This window comes from Lagenorhynchus albirostris, chromosome 10 (genome assembly GCF_949774975.1).
Source record: "Lagenorhynchus albirostris chromosome 10, mLagAlb1.1, whole genome shotgun sequence".
NCBI lineage: Eukaryota > Metazoa > Chordata > Mammalia > Artiodactyla > Delphinidae > Lagenorhynchus > Lagenorhynchus albirostris.
The window spans coordinates 71,784,175-71,805,435 of NC_083104.1; the positions used below are offsets into that span (position 1 = coordinate 71,784,175).

General features: G+C 51.9%; 2 protein-coding genes across 4 annotated transcripts; both read left to right on the forward strand.

Moving 5' to 3' along the window:
- Positions 1-2,134: 2,134 nt before the first annotated feature.
- On the forward strand, positions 2,135-8,181 carry PTCRA (pre T cell antigen receptor alpha). Its single transcript, XM_060164192.1, has 5 exons — positions 2,135-2,192; positions 5,004-5,033; positions 5,891-6,211; positions 7,063-7,107; positions 7,712-8,181. Exons 1-5 carry the CDS (start codon positions 2,135-2,137, stop codon positions 8,179-8,181), a joined length of 924 nt encoding a protein of 307 aa, XP_060020175.1.
- Positions 8,182-11,401: 3,220 nt separating this feature from the next.
- CNPY3 (canopy FGF signaling regulator 3) lies at positions 11,402-19,749 on the forward strand. 3 transcript variants are annotated; one of them, XR_009542953.1, is made up of 7 exons: positions 11,402-11,723; positions 15,565-15,688; positions 16,347-16,401; positions 16,479-16,601; positions 18,578-18,700; positions 18,829-19,053; positions 19,378-19,518. XR_009542953.1 is itself a non-coding variant. In XM_060162925.1 (6 exons), exons 1-6 carry the CDS (start codon positions 11,549-11,551, stop codon positions 19,599-19,601), a joined length of 861 nt encoding a protein of 286 aa, XP_060018908.1. In that variant the 5' UTR covers positions 11,439-11,548; the 3' UTR covers positions 19,602-19,749. The 3 variants fall into 3 exon arrangements, 1 of the variants encoding a protein (XP_060018908.1); XM_060162925.1 differs by lacking the exon at positions 16,347-16,401 and having other exon boundaries at positions 11,439-11,723; positions 16,505-16,601; positions 18,936-19,053; positions 19,378-19,749; XR_009542954.1 differs by lacking the exons at positions 18,829-19,053; positions 19,378-19,518 and having other exon boundaries at positions 11,406-11,723; positions 16,505-16,601.
- The last annotated feature ends 1,512 nt before the right edge of the window (positions 19,750-21,261 follow it).

Genomic DNA, 21,261 nt, shown 5'->3' on the forward strand with positions numbered 1-21,261 from the left:
CCAAATGTCTGAAAGTAAAGGAATAGCTAAATAAACTATAGTACATCTGTAGTTCTATGTTTTAATAATGTTTATTTTCCTGATTTTAAAAATAATACAGATTCATCATAGAAAATTCATCATAGAAAATTTAATAAATGAACAATTATAAAGATGAAAATAAAAACTATCCAAAAGCCTAACATGCAGAGATAACCATTGTTAACATCTGGTCTGCATCCTTCTAGGAACAGTTATATATTTCTTATACAAAATTGGGTATATATTGTCCATTTAAATTTGCATCCTGTTTGTTTAGACTTTCTGTGTATGTAATTATGTATACACATATATAAAGAAAGGGAGAACATTTATTGACTTCTTACTATGTATAGAGAATAATGCTAGAGCTGCTTCAGGATGATCTTGTTAAATATCACAGAACCCCTTTGAGGTATTATCATTCCCATTGTACAGATGAGGAAATGGAGGATTAGGGAAGTAAGTAATTTGGTGAAAGTCACACAACTGCTGAATGATATAGTCAGGATTGAAAGCCAGGTATTCTGGCTTCACAGCCCACACTCTGAACCAAACTCTATTCTATATCCCAAGTCATTAAACATTCTTTTGAAAACATGTCTTTAAAAGCTGCTGCATAGGGACTTCCCTTGTGATCCAGTGGTTAAGACTGTGCTCCCAATACAGGGGGCCCAGGTTTGATCCCTGGGCAAGGAGCTAGATCCCGCATGCCGCAACTAAGAGCCCACGCAGCCAAATAAATATTTTTTTAAAAAGCTGCTGCATGGGGACTTCCCTGGTGGCGCAGGGGTTAAGAATCCGCCTGCCAATGCAGGGGACACAGGTTTGAGCCCTGGTCCGAAAAGATCGCACATGCCGTGGAGCAACTAAGCCTGTGTGCCACAACTACTGAAGCCCACGCACCTAGAGCCAGTGCTCTGCAACAAGAGAAGCCACTGCAATGAGAAGCATTCGCACCGCAACAAAGAGTAGGCCCCACTCACTGCAACAAAAGAAAGCCAGCGTACCGCAAGGTAGACCAACACAGCCCAAAATAAATAAATTAATTAATTTAAAAAAAAGCTGCTGCATAATATTCACTAATATAAATACACCAAACATCATTGAACCGTCTCCTAGCATTGAACAATTAGGTTGTTTCCAATTTCTCTTGGTTTTTTAATATAATACTTCAAAGAATATTTTTGTGCATAAATCTTTGTCTTATAATGACTGAATCTCTTATTATTCCCTTAGGGTATATACTTAGATGTAAAGTTTCAGGGTCAAAATAACAGCTACAGATTAAGTTTAGTGGAGTCACTGAAAATAGAATTTATAAAGTTTTTTGCGGGGAGGGGGCCGTACCCTGCGGGAACTTAGTTCCCCAACCAGGGACTAAACCCAGGCCCATGGCAGTGAAAGCGCCAAGTCCTAACCACTGGACCACCAGGGAATTCCCTAAAACGTTTATTTTTAAGAAGAGGTTTGATATGACAGGGCAGGGAGTATGTGGGAAATCTCTGAAATTTCTGGTCACTTTTGCTATAAACCTGAAATGGCGCTAAAAAATAAATTCTATTTAAAAGGGTTGTAACTACATGGAAGTAAGTTTATTGGGCTTTTTGGCTATAGTAAGGCCAGCCATCAGAAAACAGTTCAAGCCCTGGCTCTGCCACCTGCCAGCTGTGTGGCCTTGGGAAGGTCACTCAATCTCTCTGAGCCTCAGTTGCCTCACCTGTGAAATGGAACTCACAGTTGTTGGCTGGATGGAATGAAGTGCTGTATGTTAAGCCCCTGACCTACCGTCAAGTGCTCTGGATCCTGTAGATGGCAGGGGCAGTGACTGGGAAAAGGCTTTGCACACTGTGAAGTGCTCTTCAGATGGGAGGGGGTGTGGCATCTGACTCCTGGTGTGGTAGTGGCACTCTGAGTTCCCTGGACCCGTGAGAGAATGCTGGGTTTGGGGGCCAGGGTGAAGGTGGGAGGGGCCCTTCACCTGGGGAAACGGCTCCGTGGTGGAGCAGCTGAGATGCAGCTGGGCCTGTGGCCTGCGAGGCAGTCCTGTGGCTGCCTCCTCCCCCAGCCCACAGCCCAGGTCTGCAGCTGGGTCCTGCCTCCTCTCAGGTGGGCCATGCCTGGGACTTGGCTGTTGCCTCTCCTGGCCCTCGGGTGTCCAGCCCTGCCCACAGGTGAGCGCCCTCCCTGCATCCCTCTCTGTGCCCCGTTAGTCTGCCCAAGCCTACTCCCTCACTCTGGGCGTCCCTAGGTGTGGGAGGGATGCAGGCAGGCAGGACAGAGGTACCTGGGTCCTCTGGGGAGGGTCTCACCAGAAGCCCATCATCCCCTTCCCCATTGTATTATACCTCCCAGCTATCTTGCTCTGGGGCCCCCAAGTCCTGCTCCCCTGGAGCCCACAGTGTTGGGAAGAAGGGTACTCACCTCTCGGAGCAAGCTGGACAGGTGTGTATGATGGGGGGGGTAGCCTGGCTGTGTTGTGTTATATGGGGTGATGGGGCACGGGCAACATGGTGAGGTCCCACCCTCCTTACTGTCCAGTCTCCTACCCTCAGGGCTCAGGGTATCTCACGTTCACTCCCAGCTCCCCCTAAAAATGGGCTCTCAGAAGTCTCAAGGCCTCAGTGACTTCCCAGTGTATTGACCCCCAACCCCGATCCCGGTCCTCCAAAGATCAAGGCTGGAGACAAAGGAGTCAAATTCTGAGAATTCCGGCTTCATCTAGAAGCTTGTGCATGTTTGCATGTGTGTGGTGGGGATAGGTCCTTGACTTTGAGTTGGGGCATCTTGTTCTAAAGCTGGCCCCCAGTATGTCACCACCTCGCCCTCGCTAGGGAGATAAACCACACCCATGTGGATCGGGGAGTGTCGGGAGGCCTGAGCTCTGGGAAAGAAGCAGCTAGGGTGAGGAGGAGCAATCCTGGGAGGTTTCAAGGAGGAGGGAGATGCTGAACTCAGCTAGGGGAGTGTGTCTCTCTGTACAGCTGAGAAGGCTCAGGAGGTTGAGGGTCCTGGAGCTCATTGCCAACCTTCTCTCCTCCCTTTGTTTGTGATGCCTTATCAATATTAGTATTGATACTTATCTGCCAAGGTGTTTTATATTCATGATTTTTATTCTTCACAGCAATTTTACTGGGCTGGTGTAATTAACCCCATTATATCAATGGGACAATTAAGACTCTAAATTAAGTGGACAAGTCAAGAGTCAAATCAACTCTGTCTGAGGACATGTCCCAGGCTTGGTCCACTGTGTCATGTAGCAAATCTTAGTCATCCTTCCAAGTGGGGTAGTCTGTGGGATTTGGAGTCACCGAGGTCTGAATTCAAATCCTGAGCGGGCTACTTACCATACTCCTGCTTCTAGGTCAGTTATTTGACCTTCAAGAAATCTTTTGTGAGGGAATTCCCTGGCAGTCCAGTGGTTAGGATTCCTCTGCAGGGGGCACAGTTTTGATCCCTGGTCGGGGAACTAAGATCCCACATGCCACGTGATGCAGCCAAAAAAAAGAAATATTTTGAGAACACCCCCCCCACCTCTAAGTCCCCACGAGATTCTATGGCCTCCCTTCCCGGCACCCTGGGGCATTTCTTTAGCCTGGCTGCACCTAACTCATGGTGTGAATTTGTTTGTAGGTTTGTTTGTTTGTTTGTTTGTTTGATTTATTTATTTTTGGCTGTGTTGGGTCTTCGTTGTGGCACGCGGGTTTTTCATTAGGGTGGCTTCTCTTGTTGCAGAGCACGGGCTCTAGGCACGCGGGCTTCAGTAGTTGTGGCACGCGGGCTCCGTAGTTGTGGCTCGAGGGCTCTAGAGCACAGGCTCAGTAGTTGTGGTGCACGGGCTTAGTTGCTCTGCGGCATGTGAGATCTTCCCAGACCAGGGCTCGAACCTGTGTCCCCTGCATTGGCAGGTGGATTCTTAACCACTGTGCCACCAGGGAAGTCCCTTGTTTGTAGGTTTTAACCTTTGAGATTTTATTTATATGAAAAGGTATCCAACTGTTCTTTTTTTTTCAGCTGCACCAAGTGGCTTGTGGTATCTTAGTTCCCCTACCAGGAAGTGAACCCAAGCCATGTCAGTGAAAGCACTGAGTCCTAACCACTAGCCCGCCAGGGAATTCCTGATGTCCAACTATTCAAAACTAAGATTTTGTCGTATATTAAATGAGTCATCTTTACCAAAAAGAATAAGTTTTTGGAAAATCAGGACTATTCTGAAAGATATAAGACAAATGTTTGCAGTACCCACATGACTTATTTTTGTTTTTTTAATTATAAAATAATACAGACATACACTTTATTTAATTTATTTATTTATTTGGCTGTGTCGGGTCTTAGTTGCGGCACTCGGGATCTCCATTGTGGCATGCGGGATCTTTAGTTGCTGCATGTGAACTCTTAGTTGCAGCATGTGGGATCTAGTTCCCTGACCAGGGATCAAATCCAGGCCCCCTGCATTGGGAGCACAGACTCTTAGCCACTGGACCACCAGGGAAGTCCCCAGACATACACTTTATTTTTTTATTTTATTTTATTTTATTTTTTTTGCGGTACGTGGGCCTCTCACTGTTGTGGCCTCTCCCGTTGTGGAGCACAGGCTCGGCGGGCCCACATGGCTCACGGGCCCAGCCGCTCCGCAGCATGTGGAATCCTCCCGGACCGGGGCACGAACTCGTGTCCCCTGCATCGGCAGGCAGACTCTCAACCACTGCGCCACCAGGGAAGCCCCGGACATACACTTTAAATGGGTGAATTGTATGGTACTTGAATTGTATCTAAACAACGCTGTTAAAAAATACTACAAACTTACAGAAAAGAACGGGGAATAATACAAGAAACAACCATGCATACTCCACTCAGATTAGCAAATAGTTAAAATGTTGCCATATTTGAATCAAATATTATTTAAAAGAAACAAAAAGTTACAGATACATTTGAGGCCCCTTTTGATCTCATTCCAGATTCTATTTCCTTCCCTTCCTCCTCAGAGGTAACCACTCTCTTGAGGCTGGCACAAGGTACTATAAGTATTTGTTTGCATCTGCTGTCTTTCTCATGGGACTGAGATCATTGAGAGCAGGGACAATATTTTAATTAATGTGTATCCCCAGTGCCTGGCACAGAGAGATTCACGTATGATAGATAGGTGACAGAAGGATGGAAGGATGGATGGATGAATGGAAGGAAGGAAAGATGGATAAATGGATGGATGGATGGATGGATGGAAAAACATATAGATGGAAAGTAGAAAGAAGAGATGTAGAGGAGATGGATGATGGAAGAAAGGATGGATGAGGGACTTCCCTGGTGGTGCAGTGGTTAAGAATCTACCTGCCAATGCAGGGGACACAGGTTCGAGCCCTGGTCCGGGAAGATCCCACATGCCGCGGAAGTACTAAGTCCGTGTGCCACAGCTACTGATGGTGTGCTCTAGAGCCCGCGAGCCACAGCTACTGAGCCCGTGTGCCACAACTACTGCAGCCCACATGCCTAGAGCCTGTGCTCCACAACAAAGAGAAGCCACTGCAATGAGAAGCCCGCACACTGCAACAAAGAGCAGCCCCTGCTCGCCGCAACTAGAGAAAGCCCGCGCACAGCAACAAAGACCCAACGCAGACAAAAATAAATAAATAAATTTTTTTTTTTAAAAAAGAAAGGATGGATGAATAGATGGGAGAATGAAAGGATAGAGGGAAGGAAGGTGGTTAGATAGGTAAATGCAAGAAGAGAGGGATGGATGAGTGGGTAGAAGGATAGATTGATGGTTGGTGGAAGGATAGATGGAAGGAGAGAAATCCAGAGGGAAGGATGTGAGATCCTGACCTGGGAGGGCAAGGACAGACCTAGCCCCCTACAAGTGCGTGCTCTCTTGCAGGTGTGGGCAGCACACCCTTCCCCTCTCTGGCCCCACCAATCACACTGCTGGTGGATGGGAAGCAGCAGACTCTGGTGGTTTGCCTGGTCTTCGACGTTGCACCCCCTGGCCTTGAGAGTCCCATCTGGTTCTCAGCTGGGAATGGCAGCTCACTAGATGCCTTCACCTACGGCCCTTCCCCAGCAGCTGATGGCACCTGGACTAGCTTGGCTCAGCTTTCCCTGCCCTCTGAGGACCTGGCAGCCTGGGAGACCTTGGTCTGCCACACTGGACCTGGGACTGGGGACCACAGCCAGAGCACACAGCCTCTACAGCTGTCAGGTGGGGACAGAGCCTGGGCCCCTGTGGTTGCTCCCTGCCCCTTTCACACACCCTGAAACCAGGATATGGTGGCAGGGAGGGCAGAATCCAGGCCATGGGGGCATGAAGGGCATCTAAGTGCCAACCATCTAGGTGATGTGATGTCTGGGGTCAAAGGAGGGTGGCTTCAGGGCCCTGAGTTCTGGGATTTGAAACAGTGATATCTCATTCAAATCCAGGCTCTGATGCATGACTTCCAAGAGGTAATAATGTCTCCTCCCTCCTAGGTTAATATCTTTCTATGTATACCCAGGGTTAATATCTATATCTATATCACCCTAAACATGACACCCTGTTAGAATCAAACAATAATTAAATATTAAGTTGCTATCACTTACTTATTGTTTATTCTGTGCCAGGCACTGTTGTAAACACTTTACACTTATGAAGTAGGTCATATTATTCTCATTTTATAGGCACAGAAAGGTTAAGTAACATGTCCAAAGCCAGCTATTATTATTATTGACCAGATGACTTACTTTCTCTTTTTGAATTATGTTTGTTTTCTCAACCTCCAAATAGGAATGTTTGTTGAATAAATGCACTGCCTTCCAAAGAAGGCTGCTAAGAAAATTGATTCCTTGTCTAAAAGTGCTGAGGCATCTCTAGGGGCAGGAGGACAGCCAGAAGAGAGGGAGATCTGGGCCCCTCAGAGGACTTGCTGCAGATGGGCTCAGGATTCCCACCACGGGTTCATTTGTCCATTTATCCAGTGCTCCAAGAAGAGCTGCCCTGAGCAGGGCCAGGGCATAGCACTGGGGTGGAGGGCACAGCCCGTCCCAATGACTTACTCCTTTCTCCTTGACTCGCAGGAGAGGCTTCCTCAGCCAGGACCTGCCACTGGGAGCCTCTCAGGGGTGAGTACCAGGAACCAGGACCTCAGGCCCTGTTGGGCTCTGGGACTGATGGGTCCCCTCAAGAGGCTGCCTTGCCGGGTTGGGACACTGGCTAGCCTGGGCCTCCGTCTACCCCTGGGTCAGGTGGGGATAGATCCTCTGACCCCAGCATAACTCCTGGACGCCAGTTGAGAAGCACAGGTGAGAGCTAGCAGAAGGGTCCTTGAAGCTCTCCTTGGGCAGCTCAGAGGGATGGCCTCAGCATCCGAGCCTTGGGAGACTCTTAGGAGTCTAGGGCGCCCCTGAAGACAGAGCGGAGGAAAGTCCCACCCCCCGCTGGATGCAGTCATGAGCCAGGTTCTACTTCCCTACCAAACAGAAATCTGAGCTGGTGTCTCTCCTCTGCAACCGAATGCTAATTCCTGCCTGGCTTGCATCGCCTTGGTTGCTGGGGAATCAAATTAAATGAAGGCTAGGAAGGTGTGTGTTATTACCACCAGTCAGAGCTGAGGTTAGACACCAGGAAGGACGTCCCCTGGGTTCCCTCTCCTCTGGTGAACCTTCTCGCGTGCGTGGGGCTGAGCGCCAGCCTCTAGGCCGCTCACCGGCTCCTCTTCTCCCGCAGGGACCCGGGGCCGGGCGCTGCGGCTCGAGGCGCTGCGGCTGCTGCTCTTCAAGCTGCTGCTGTTGGATGTGCTTCTGACCTGCAGCCGCTTCCGCGCCCCGCCCGCCGCGCGGGGGTACCCGGCCCGGGCGCCTCGCCCTGGGGACCCCGGGCTCCCCGCGGCCCCGTGGGCGGACCACCTTCTCCTCCCGCAGCCTCCGCCACCGGGAGGATCGTCCGCAGACCCCACCGACTGGATTCGCCGCAATGATGGGTGGACCACAGGCCGAGGGCTCAGCCTGTCCACCCCGCCGGCGCTGCAGCCCCGGGACGGCCGCTGGGTTCACACCCGCCCTCCGGGTCGGGATCCCAGGAGCCCTGTCTGGGAGGAGGGGGCCGCCGGTGCTCAGGGCGTGGCGATCGGGACCTGCCCTCAGTACTCCTGCCTCCAGCCTTGGAGCATTTCTCTGCGATCTGCCTCCTCCAGCTGACCCGAGCTTCCCCGGGGGCTAGGCTCCGTCTCTCCCCCTCAGACTGACGGCTTTCTGAGGGAAAAGGCTTTGTCTCTCCCATCAGATTGGAAGTGCCTTGAGGGTGGTGAGTGACCCAGACACTGGGACATTTGAGGTGCTGATAACTGAGAACAATTAAAGGAGAACTTATATGACACAAGCAAATGAAAAATATTTTAACTCCTGTCTGCTCTGGGAGGAGGGAATTTGGCAGATTTACAGGAGGCAGAAATCTGGGAAGGCTTCCTGAGGGTGAGAGCCTGGAAACTGCAGAGTGGGGCTGGGGGTTGGGGTGGATGTGGTCCCAACTCTGTCTCCTTTCCTCATCACCAGGCATGGGGCAAGGCCCCCTCCCCCTCTCTGTCTCCTCACCCTCGCCCTGACCTCTCTGAGAGGTCAGGGTGAGGAGACCAGGAACCCAGGAAGATGGGGCGCTGGTCCTGATGTGAAGTCTTGTACAGACTTGACAGAAAAGAATAGGGCCGGGGCTTCCCTGGTGGCGCAGTGGTTGAGAGTCCGCCTGCCGATGCAGGGGACACGGGTTCGTGCCCTGGTCCGTGAAGATCCCACATGCCGCGGAGCGGCTGGGCCCGTGGGCCATGGCTGCTGAGCCTGCGCGTCCGGAGCCGCAACGGGAGAGGCCACAACAGTGAGAGGCCCGTACGCAAAAAAAAAAAAAAAGAATAGGGCCAGGATTCCAGAGTAATAGGATCATAACCACTGCCAAGAGCACAGATTGTAATTCCAAACTTATACATTATTAATCAATTAAGGGTCATTATTCATTTGACAAATATTCACTGAGCTTCGACTCTGAGCCAGGCACTAAAGAGGTTTTAGTTTCGTTTTGTTTTGTTTCCTAAAGAGGGTTCTTGCACTGATAGAATATGAGGCTCCCACAGTGGGGTGTAACCTGTGTGTCCTCCGTTAGTCCAGCTCTTGCAGGAAACCCTGCCTTTTCCAGAGTTTCCTCTCCAGTAATCACCCCAAGAATCTCTGGGTGCATTCATGTGAATCCAGATGTCCCCTGGGGCAGTGCAGGACAGTTCCCTGGATCAATGGCCCTACTTCAGTCTTCCTTCCCCCAACGTGGCGGTGAGGAACTGTACTCTTAACACTCCCCACACACATGGCGTCAGTGACTCCCAGCTTGCCAGAGCCCCTTTGCCCTTTTAGCTACTCTTCCACGAAAACCCTCACCTCTCCTCCACTGTTCATCTCTCACCAGCCTGTAAGGAGACTCTCCTAGCTCTTTTCTGGATCCTTCAAGAAGGGACAGGGCACAACTTCTGGGGAATCAACCTGTCCACCATCCCCACAGAGCCGGCTCCTTCCCTAACACACAGAATGAGGGAGGGGTAGGCTGGGTGGGGGTGGGGGCGTATCCAGCCATAATCTCAGAATTTCTCCAGCCACCGTCCCTTCCCAGCTCTCAGCCCAGATGTTGAGCCCAGGGCTCCTGCCAAACTAATCTGTGTCTCCGTAAATGTCCTCCCAGAGGCCCTTTTGTTTATCCTGAAAGCAGGCTTCCCTTAGCTTCAGCGCTCCTACCCATCTTGCCCCCCTTCCCCCAATCCTGCCCTGCCCCAGACTCTGAATCCCCACTGTGGCTGCATTAATGTTATTTCCCAAGAGGGTTCCTGGCCAGACTCTTGAGCCTCCTCAAGTCGTTTAAAGCCTAGAGAGCATGGAGGACCTCAGGACAATGTCCTGACCCTCTACACTGTGAAATTCTACATACCACAGCTCCTGCCTATCCAAAGTGCCTTGTCACCCACACAACTCTTTTAAGCTAAGAAACTAAGATCAGGGGCTTCCCTGGTGGCACAGTGGTTAAGAATCTGCCTGCCAATGCAGGGCACAGGGGTTTGAGCCCTGGTCCGGGAAGATCCCACATGCCTGGAAGCAACTAAGCCCGCGTGCCACAACTACTGAGCCTGTGCTCTAGAGCCCGCGAGCCACAACTACTGAAGCCCGCTCGCCGAGAGCCTGTGCTCTGCAACAAGAGAAGCCACCGCAATGAGAAGCCCGTGCACCACAAAAAAGAGTAGCCCCCACTTGCCGCAACTAGAGAAAGCCCACACGCAACCAAAAATAAATAAATAAATTAATTAATTTAAAAAAAAGAAACTAAGATCAGGAAATGACAAGTCAATGGACTGAGCATCAGTCCTTTAAAGTCTTTATAAAGTAGCATAAATATCCAACCTCTAGGAAGGAAACAAGAGGCACTGGGAAACACGGATTTATGGACAAAAATGGAATTTGCAGACAACCTCCCAGAGAAGCAGCCTTGGTCTGTGCATGTCCATAGAACACTGAGCTCAGGGCCAGCCTGCAGCCCCAAAGACCCAGAGAGTCCTCCTCTTGATGACACAGCACAAGGGGGTTTCACTGAGCAACTCCTTGTGCTAGGCACCCTGTTGCTGGGGAAGCGGAAGGGAAATCAATCATTCATTAGCCAAGTCCCTGCCTTGTGGGAGCTCAGAATCCAAAGAAAAAAACAATAGGCCAGAAAAGGGAGCCAGATTACACACTAAAAAGAAAATTATTGCATGACCTTTTTACAATCTGCTCAGTAAGCCTTAATTCTATTAACCTGTTTGAGCGTCGCAGGAACAGGCAAGTCTTGAACAGCAGCTAGGAGGATCACTTTGTCATCATACAGATTAAAACTGAGGCTCAGAGAGGAAATGATTTGTTCTAGTTCTCACTGGGACAAATCTAGGGTTACTGGGCCCTAAGAAAGCTGCTTGAAGGCTGGGGACTCTTGGAATCGTCCAGGTCTCATCCACAGCGCCTACTAGAGTGACCAGCAATTAGAACAATAACAACAGCAGCAATAATAATAATAAAATTTTAAAACTGGTGCTCAGTTAGTATTAGCTTCATAATGACCCCAGGGGAGAAGCGACGTGCAAGGAGGCGGAGAAGGCAGTGAAGACTCTCTTTCCCATACCTTTCAGGACCAGGGCGCTGCTTCCTCTTCCCTAGCCCTGGTCCTCCAGCCCCTCCCAGAGACTCCGTTATGGGATGGGCAAAGATGTTGCCATAGGTCACTGAGGGCACCATCCGCTCTCTCATTGGCCGAGGCCGAAAAAAGATCGTTCTCCGTTTCGCTAGAAGGCAAACCCCGAAAAGCCCATTGGCTGCCTAGTCCGCGGGCCTTCGTCGGCTCTGGGGGCCGGACGAGCGGCCTAAAGCGGGAGTAGGCAGGAGGGGCTCCTCGTTGCCCTGGTTACGCTGAGGCACGTGCGCAGTCCCGGAAGTGGCTCCGGGAAGCTGCCTAGCTCGCGCAGCCGGAGGAAGCGCAGCCGGGTCCGCTCGGGTCGGGTCCGGCTGGGCCATGGAGCCGTTACCTGAGCCTGCGTCCCGGCCCCGGCCCGGGCCCAGGCCCCGCTGTCTTCTGCTTCTCCCCTTGCTATTGCTGCTGCTGCTACTTCTGGCGGCCCCGGAACTGGGCCCGAGGCAGGCCCGAGCAGAGGAGACCGACTGGGTTCGACTGCCCAGCAAATGCGAAGGTGAGGGGGCGGGGCTTGAGGAGAAGCGTCGGGGGATCGAAGGCCCTGGGCTCTCCAGCGGGTCTCCACTCCCTGAACCTGCTATGTGCCTGGCCCTGTGCTGGATGTTGGGGACACAGGGGCGGGCGAGAGTTCAGGTCTCAGTGCACTTGGAGCTCAGAAATCGGTGAAAACAAGCACTTATAATCGGGGTAGTAGATGCCGTGGTAGGGGAGGCACAGAACTTTGAGGGCTGGGTGAGGAGCATCTAAATCTAGCCCAGAGATGGGGGGAAAGGCTTCGTCCAGGAAGCCCTGAACGATTAGGAGTTAGCCGGGTGAAGAGAAGTGAAGCCACAGATGGAGAGGCCTACAAGCAAAGGACAAGTTTGAGGAACTGAAAAGATCCACATGACTGGTCTTGGGGGAAGAAGAGCTTGAGACGCTCCCTTTGTGCCCTCACGGCAACCTACTTTGTGTCATTGGAAGTCTCCCCCACTAGCTGTGAGCTGCGGGCAGCGACCTTGACTCAGATAGCGATTCACACAGTGCCTAGTAAGCAGCCAGTAGTTGTATTTGGAATAAGTATGAGTGAAGGGGGTGGGGGGCGCTGTGGGTGTGTGTGGAGGGGGGAGGAGGGTCTGAGGCCGAAGGGGTCACTTGAGGAGAAGAAGAGAGCCTGGGGGAACTTCCTGAGGGAGGAAGATTTTAGGAATATGGGAAAAGAGTGAATCCCAAAGGCCTCCCAAGGTGTGGCACTGGAGAGAGAGAGAAGGAGAGGGAGTGGGAAAGAGAGAAAAGAGCGCCAGCACGCAAACCAGCGATTCAGGACTGGGAAGGGCCTACGGACTGGGAAGGGCCTACCTTTTATTTCCTCCCCTCCATTTCTCAGTTTCCTCCTCAGGCCTTTACACCCACTCCTTCCTTCTCCCCTCCCTAACCCCAGCCCCCCACGAAAGTTGGCTATAAATCTGTTGCATCCTAACACAAAGCGTACAGTCGGCCAGAGGTTCCCCAAGCACTGGGAAGTGGGGGTAGTTTGGAAAGCATAATCTTTTTGTTTGAGAGATTAAAGGTGAGATGCTTCAGAGCTGAGCTGACCTCACTGGTCGGCCTCCCAATGTGGATTCTAGCCTCTACTTTCTCCCCCACTGTCTTGAATAGACAGTCAGAGGGTTATGATGCCTTCCTTTCTTTCACTCTTCTTTTAGTCATAGCCAACATCTTTTGGGGGTTTCAGTTCCCCTTCTCATTTCCTATCTTATTCTAATACCAAAGAGCCCTTACTGTTTCTCTTATTATTCTCATAGCCTAAGAAGTTCACATTTCTTTTCCTTAGACTCATAATAGCACAGAGCTTGGCAAAGATCTTTAGATCATTCTAGTCCAACCTGATTTTATAGGTAATTAATAAAAATAATTTTAAAGGGATTTTCAGTCATAGGAAGGCTTGGCAAACTCCAACCCTTAGGCTCCTCTTAATCACGTATATTTACTTTTACTTATCACTGTGACATCTTTGGTATTAAATGCTGACTATCTGGCCAACAAATCCTGCCTCCTGGCTCAGTAGCCTGAGTGGAAGCGGCCTTGGCACAGAGGAAGGAGAACCTGCCCAGAAAAAAGTGGGTGGATGTGCATGAGGTTCTGGGGTCTGTGCCATGAGTCTCCTCCATGTCTGGCTCTGGGTGGGACCCCCAGAGGGGGTCTTGAAGAGGTAAGGTTTGGAAGAGTTGGGCAGCAAGGTTGTGGTTGATGGGTATAAGATGAGTTGATGGGTTCCAACCTCCGGGGCCTGGCATACTGCATGTTGAGGGTGTGGAAGGCGGGGGGCACAGGAGCCAGAAAAATGATGAGCTTGTACACAGTACAGGACAGAAGAGGGGAGGGAGCCCAGATGGTCCTGGATGGAGAGCCAGGGAGGTGAGACACCCACAATTCATTGCAGACTCTGAGGTCACTGGCTTACATTTTGGAATTTTCACGTGTTCCAAGTTCTCCAAGCCATCTATTAATGCATATGTTATAAAATTTCACCAAACAAGCCTGCAGGGGATTTATTTGTTTCAGTAGTAAGTTGGTTTTCTACCCAACTCTGCTGTTGGTGTTATAACAACGCTGATGGCATTTAGCCTGCAGACCACGTTCCACTCGGAGATGTCAGAAGCTGCTCGAGCACCAGCACAGTCTCTCTGAGCAATATTTATCAAGTATCCAACTGATAAAGTCCAAGACTAGGGGAATAAAGAAAAAAATACAGTACATGATCCTCATTTTGAGTGCCCTTGTAGTCGAATCAGAGAGACACATGAGATGACGGAGGCCCTTAGTGAGAGCATGGATCCTGCAGTCTCAGAATGAAATCAAGAGCAGGTGGGATTCATCCAGAAGGGCTTCCTGGGGGAGGGGGTTTTTAAGGTGAGGTTAGGAGAATGGACAGACAACCCCTGAAGGGGGACATCATGCACTTTCCTGAAGCCCCAGGCACTGCCCACTTTCAGTGGTGGCACTGCCCACTTTCAGTGGTAGCACTCCTTATGCAATGGTAATTATTTGTTTACCCTTCTCTCTGCTCCATTAGACTGAGTATCTAGAAGGGAGGGACCTTCTTTCTGTCTGTGTATCCCCAGGCAGTGCCTGACACAGGAGTTGCTTAATAACTGTTCAAGGAAGCATAAGAGGAAATGAGAAAATAAATGAACAAAAACAGTAGAAACAGGCCTGTGGGGGGAATGCAGCAAATTAATTTGGTAGGAACAGAGAGCTGGTGTTGGAACAACATATGAAATCAAGAAATAAAACAGCCATGAAAGACATTTTGGGGGGCTTCCCTGGTGGCGCAGTGGTTAAGAATCCGCCTGCCAATGCAGGGGACACGGGTTCGAGCCCTGGCCCAGGAAGATCCCACATGCCATGGAGCACCTAAACCTGTGCAGTGCAACTACTGAGCCTGTGCTCTAGAGCCTGCAAGCCACAACTACTGAGCCCACATGCCACAACTACTGAAGCCTGTGAGCCTAGAGCCCGTGCTCTGCAACAAGAGAAGCCGCGGCAATGAGAAGCCCGCGCACCGCAACGAAGAGTAGCCCCCGCTCACCGCAACTAGAGAAAGCCGGCGCGAAGCAAAGAAGACCCAACACAGCCAAAAATAAATTAATTAATTAAAATTTTTTTTAATAAATAAAAAATTTAAAAAAGACATTTGGGGAACAACTGGGGAAATTTGAATATGGACTGAGTATTAGATGATATTGGAATTGTTGTTAATCTTCCGAGTATGGTGATTTTTATGGTTAGGTAGGAGAAGGTCCTTGTTCTCAAGAGATGCGTGATGACTTGTTTAGGAGTGATGTAAGTCTACTTACTTTCAAAATGGTTTAGCAAAAACAATGTGTATATTGTTGACATCTATTATCACATTGCTTTATATTATATATTGGGGAGAGAGTGTGATAAATCGCTAACGACTGTTTTTTTGTTTGTTTGTTTTTACTAACAATTGTTGACTGAGTGGAAGGTATATAGTTATTCGTTGTACTCTTTCAGCATTTCAGCTTTTCTATATGTTTGAAAAATTTTTAAGTAAAATAAATGATTGTGGGGGTGGGGAGCAGGAAGGAGCTGGGAGGAATGAAGCCAGTAGGAATAAGGGCCAGGAGTGGACAGGGGGCAGTGGGATCTTGGAGCCCGCTTTCACCTACTGAGCTCCATTTGGTGGTCTGGTGCTAACTCCTTTCTCTGCCCCAAGCATTGACTCAACCCAGTCCCGGAGAGGCGTCCACTCGGGTCTGTTTTGCTGGGAGCCAGCTCCCGTCAAAGGCTCAGATGCACTCAGTAGGCTGTGCTGTGTCTCCTTCCCCCAGTGTGTAAGTACGTCGCAGTGGAGCTGAAGTCAGCCTTTGAGGAAACTGGCAAGACCAAGGAAGTGATTGACATGGGCTATGGCATCCTGGACCGGAAGACCTCAGGAGTCAAATACACCAAGTCGTAAGTGAAGTGGTAGGAAGGGGGGGCACTGGCCTGGTCTGCTTTGTCCCTCGAGGCATCAGCAGCTCGAAGTTCCCTTCTCCCTTCTGGCTAGGCAGACCCACCAAAGGGAGGCAGCTCTAACTGAGACCTAAGTTTGCCCACTGGTTCTATCCCCAACTAATTGTGTGGCCTCCATAAATCCCTGAATGCCTCTGGGCTTCACATTCCTCATCTGTAAAAGCAAGACTGTTGGACCTTATCAGTGATTCCCAGGCTCTTGGATTTTATGGATTAATTTTTTTAAATATAGGATTACTGGGGAATTCCCTGGTGGTCCAGTAGTTAGGACTGGGCGCATTCACTGCCGTGGCCCGGGTTCAATCCCTGGTCAGGGAACTAAGATCCCGCAAGCCTCGCAGCGTGGCCTAAGAAAAAAAGAAAAGATTACCAACTTCTAACTTTGCCAGGTACAAATATTAAAAACAAACCAAAAAACACTTCCATCAACTACGATCATCCTTTCAAAATGAAGTGATATCTTAACATCAAACTTTAATACATTTTTACTTTATTTTTTAAAAATCTACTGAATCATTTAGCTTTATTAAAAAAAACAAAAACAAAACTTCCTTCCTGTAGAGCTGTTAAAATTGTGTCTCTCTGGTCTGTGTTCCAGCATTTCAGAGCCCCCCCAGATGACCTATCTTCCTTCCAGCTCTGCCTTCCCGTTGGTGAGATGTGCAGGTGTTGGGGTAGCAGGGCTGGAGGGACGGACCACTAATCCACGGGGGTGAGGAGGGGAACTCAGGCCCTCTCGTGCTGCTGTCTCGGCAGGGACTTACGGTTAATCGAAGTCACTGAGACCATTTGCAAGCGGCTCCTGGACTACAGCCTACACAAGGAGAGGACCGGCAGCAACCGATTTGCCAAGGTTGGGTTTGTGCTGGCCCTTCATCCCCACCGGGGCCAGGCTGCATGTTTAAGTGTGTCTGCTGGTCTGGGTGCCACTGGAAGATCGTGCCCTGGGAGCATCCCTCCTCGGTCTCTCCCCGTTCTTCATCCATTGCTGTTGGCACCCCTCCCCTCCTGAGCGGCCTGACTTTTCAGTGGCAGTGGGCACATCCCTGATGGTCTGGGCCTGCCCATTGGGGTCCTGCCTCAGCCCCAGATAGAAATGCTCCCGGGTGGCAGCCCCCTCGGAGGCCTAAGCACTCGTGCAGTGAGAACTCAGGCTGTGCCGAATTGTGAGGTTTAGAGGAGATGTCAGAAGACTCTTAGGGGGCGGTGACTGCCACGTCCCTCCTCTGGGCCCACAGGGCCCCTACCTGGACCTCCATCATGGTGCCTTTGTGACATTTATTGTGCTTACTGTGTACACGAATGCTTCTCTCCCTGGAGAATGAGCTTTCTTGCAACAAGGCCCATGTTTCTTTGTCTCTGCATCTTCCATGTTTGGTAGGAGAGTTGTCTCCCACATTTCTCCACCTAAGTACCCTTATAGCAAAGGAGATCCATCAGAAACTCCTGGGAAACCTAGATGAATAGTATCAAACCACAGAAGTCTTAGGTTTTATCTTTATAATGGGTGTTAATGTTGTACTTGGTAATAAATCCATGTTTAATTTAAAAATGTTTAACATTATTTTCCATAGCAAAAAAAGTAGAACCAACCTAACCATTCACCAGTAGGGGAGTGGTTAAATAAATCAGTGTGGCCATTCAGTAGACCATTTTGCAAAGTGTAAAACGAAGAATGAGATAGCTTTTTATGAACTGAACTAAGATCATCTCCAAAGTATTATTATTGCGGTACGCGGGCCTCTCACTGTTGTGGCCTCTCCTGTTGTGGAGCATAGGCTCCGGACGCGCAGGCTCAGCGGCCATGGCTCACGGGCCCAGCCGCTCCGCGGCATGTGGGATCTTCCCGGACTGGGGCACGAACCCATGTCCCCTGCATCGGCAGGCGGACTCTCAACCACTGCGCCACCAGGGAAGCCCCAAAGTATATTATTAAGTGAAAAAGGCAAGGTGCCGAATGGTGTGTATGATACATACTGCTGCTTGTGTAAAATGTGGGGGTGGAAGAGAGGATATATTTGTGTGTATATTTGCTTCTAGTCGCGTGCATGATCTCTGGAAAGATAGAGGAGGAATAGTGTGTTGTCTCCGTGGAGAAGAATATTTTTTATGCAACCAAGAGTCCTCCCTGCTTCGCCTGTGCCTCTTCCCCTCAAGGAAAGACACAAGCCATAGGAAGAACCCGAAGCAGGGAGTGGGCCTGGATATGGGGGAGGTCACAGTGAGGGGAAAGAGCCAAGACCAACTTATTTCCTGGAAAAGGAGTATTTGTCCAAAGGGCCTGAGGGCAACAGCAGGCTTTTTTGGTTTTTGGGTTTTTGAATAAATTTATTTATTTTTGTCTGTGTTGGGTCTTCATTGATGCGCACAGCCTTTCTCTAGTTGCAACGAGCAGGGGCTCCTCTTCATTGCAGTGCGCCGGCTTCTCATTGCAGTGGCTTCTCTTGTTGGAGAGCACGGGCTCTAGAGCGCAGGCTCAGTAGTTGTGGCACATGGGCTTAGTTGCTCCATGGCATGTGGGATCTTCCCAGACCAGGGCTCGAACCCGTGTCCCCTGCATTGGCAGGCAGATTCCCAACCACTGCGCCACCAGGGAAGCCCCAGCAGACCTTTTGGAAAGAAGGAGTGAGGGGAGGCAGGACAGGGCGTGTGTGTGGAGGGGTTGTGGGATGCAGGTCTCAAAGAGGGGAGGGGAAGGTCAGGACAAGTGTGAGAAGCTATAGGGCGTCTTGACTTCCAGCTGGGTCCTTGGGCCTCCAGCTCCACTGGGAGAGGAGGAGGCAGGGAGAGGAAGGGTCTCTGCCTCTCATGTCTGGTCGCCTCTTCCAGGGCATGTCGGAGACCTTTGAGACGCTACACAACCTGGTGCACAAAGGGGTCAAGGTAGTGATGGACATCCCCTACGAGCTGTGGAACGAGACCTCTGCAGAGGTGGCTGACCTCAAGAAGCAGGTACGGACCCCTCGGCCCTCAGAGGCCAGCTGTGCCCCACAGAGCTGGGTGGTGGGGGGTCCTCAGCTGAGGAAGGCCACCAGGAGCCGGGGGACTGTGGTCAAGTCGTTTCACCCCTCTGGCTGCAGCCTCCTCGGGAATCAGCCACCAGCCTGGTGGGCGGCGGGGCTCAGCTGGGCTCCTCTGGGAGAAGTCGGCGCCGGGCTTTGCCAACGCGAGGCGTTGTGGTTAACAGTGCGACGTGCTGGTGGAGGAGTTTGAGGAGGTGATCGAGGACTGGTACAGGAACCACCAGGAAGAGGACCTGACTCAGTTCCTCTGTGCCAATCACGTGCTGAAGGGCAAGGATACCAGTGAGTCTGAGGGCACGTCAGCCCTCGATTGTGTTGTTTGCCTCCCCCTCAGGGGAGGTGGGTAGGGGGAGGACAGAAAAGAAATAAGAAATGGGGGCATCGTAGCATCTGTCCTCAGGGAGCTGGATGGGACAGGGTGGGGTCAAGGCCTGACGCGCCCGGTGCAGAGTAACGTGTGGATGCCTCAGATGCCCCAAAACGGGCCTGGGGCCACAGCGAGGCAGAGCTGGGACGCGTTCCAGTCGCCGCCCCCAGTGGCTCCGCAGCCAGTGCTCCTCACCCAGCAAAGCAGTCTGTTGACGGTGTCTCTCCTCCTTGCCCCAGGCTGCCTGGCAGAGCGGTGGTCTGGCAAGAAGGGGGACACAGCCGCCCTGGGGGGGAAGAAATCCAAGAAGAAGAGTGGCAGGACCAAGGCCTCGGGTGGCAGCAGCGGTGGCAGCAAACAGAGGAAGGAGCTGGGTGGCCTCGAGGGAGACCCCAGCCCCGAGGAGGACGAGGGCATCCAGAAGGCTTCCCCCCTCACCCGCGGCGCCCCCGAGGAGCTCTGAGCCTAACTCCGCTCTCCTGCTGACCCAGAGCCCTGACCTGGGAGCTGGAGGATCTGGGCCCCGGCTCTGGCAGACAGCGGCACCGGGCTTCAGCTGTGCCTGCCTGGGCTGCGCCTCTTCTGCCGCAGACAGACTCCAGCCCTGGAAGAACTCAGATCAGCTGCGGGCAGCCCAGGCCGGCCTTTTCCCTCTGCCCAGCGTTCCTCTCCTGACCCAGACTTCAGGCGGGCTCTGCGCTCTGAGGACTGCCCAGGACTCCAGTGTGAACTCGGACAGGCAGGTGTCGAGCTGGGCCCCAGGACTGGGGCTCCAGAGCCCCGCACCCCCTCGCTTCTCCGGCACTGACACCGGGAAGCAAGACTGAGGCCCCAGCTCCTCCTCTCTGCACCCACCCGTCCTGTGGACACCTTGCACTCTGCCCAGCCCTCCCCAGGGCTCACAGAGTAAAAACCTTTCGGCCTTTTTCGTTTGGATTTCTGAGTCCTTTTCAGCCCCTCAGAGGGGCCTGGAGCCCCCTGTGGCTCTTTCCTGTCCCTCACCTTCCAGCCTTGGGGGCTGAGGATGGGAGGCTGTTCCCATCCTCCCATCCCTGAGGCCGAACCTGCTGACTGTGGGGAAAGCAAGTGCAGGGAGGGCCCGGGGGCGCTGGGGCGAGGGGTGGGCCTTGGGTATGCGGTGGGGCCCCTCAGCTGCTCTTGGTCTCCCCGAGCCCCCCAGGCTGGGAGGGGCCTCACTTGTGCCCTGGTACCTGGCTGCCCTCATTCCTTCCCTCCCTCCCGCCTCTCCTCTCCCCGCCACCAAGGCCTTCCCGTTGGTTGTGTAAAGTGTACGCCAGTGACCCCACCAGCTCCCGCCCCTCGTCTCCACCTCCGCCTGGCCCTGCCTGTTGGTCTTGAACCTTGTTCCCTGATGACCACACCTGACCACTCCATGCCTCCTAGCTGTTGTGCCCGGAGCCCGCAGGGGAGGGAGGACACCCCAGTCCCCCCAAAACAGCTGGTTGCACCATGTTCTCTGGGAGTGAGGGAGAAACAGGAAGGCTGGCCTCTGGGGAGAAGGGATGGGAGGCTCCGGCACCTCCTTGTCTGTCCTGAAGGCAGAGATCTGTGGTGGGTCAGAAGCAATAGTGGTGACAGCTGCGAGTAGTCAGTGCTATAACCCTGCAGTGCACTCGGGTGGGCGCTGTTAGCTCCATTTTGTAGAAGAGGGAACTGAGGCTCAAGTCACAGGACGCGCCCAAAGTCCTGTTGGCAGTGGCACAGCTGCACGCGGACCCTGGCTTTGAGACCCCAGCCCACTGTATTCCCGCAGCCCCAGGGCCCCTCTCCCAACACCTGGCACTGGCCATGTGATTCGCATTGAACTAGTTTGGTTTCTTGCCCGTAACCCATGCCCACCAACAAGTCTCTTTTAGAAGGAAAATAGGACGCAGCCCCTGCTTCTAGAAAGGAGAGAAGAGTGGAAGGTCCCGCCAGCACTGCGCCCACACCACATCCCCTGAGCACCCGCACCCAGGCTCCCTCACGCTCCAGGCTGGGCCCAGCAGGTAGGAGGGGTCACTGCTGAGGTGCCCCAGGAGGATTTTCCCAGCTTCTGGCAAAAAGGCTCTGGGGTCCCCCCAACTCGGGCTCAGCCCCTCCCCGCTCCCCAGGGCTGGGAA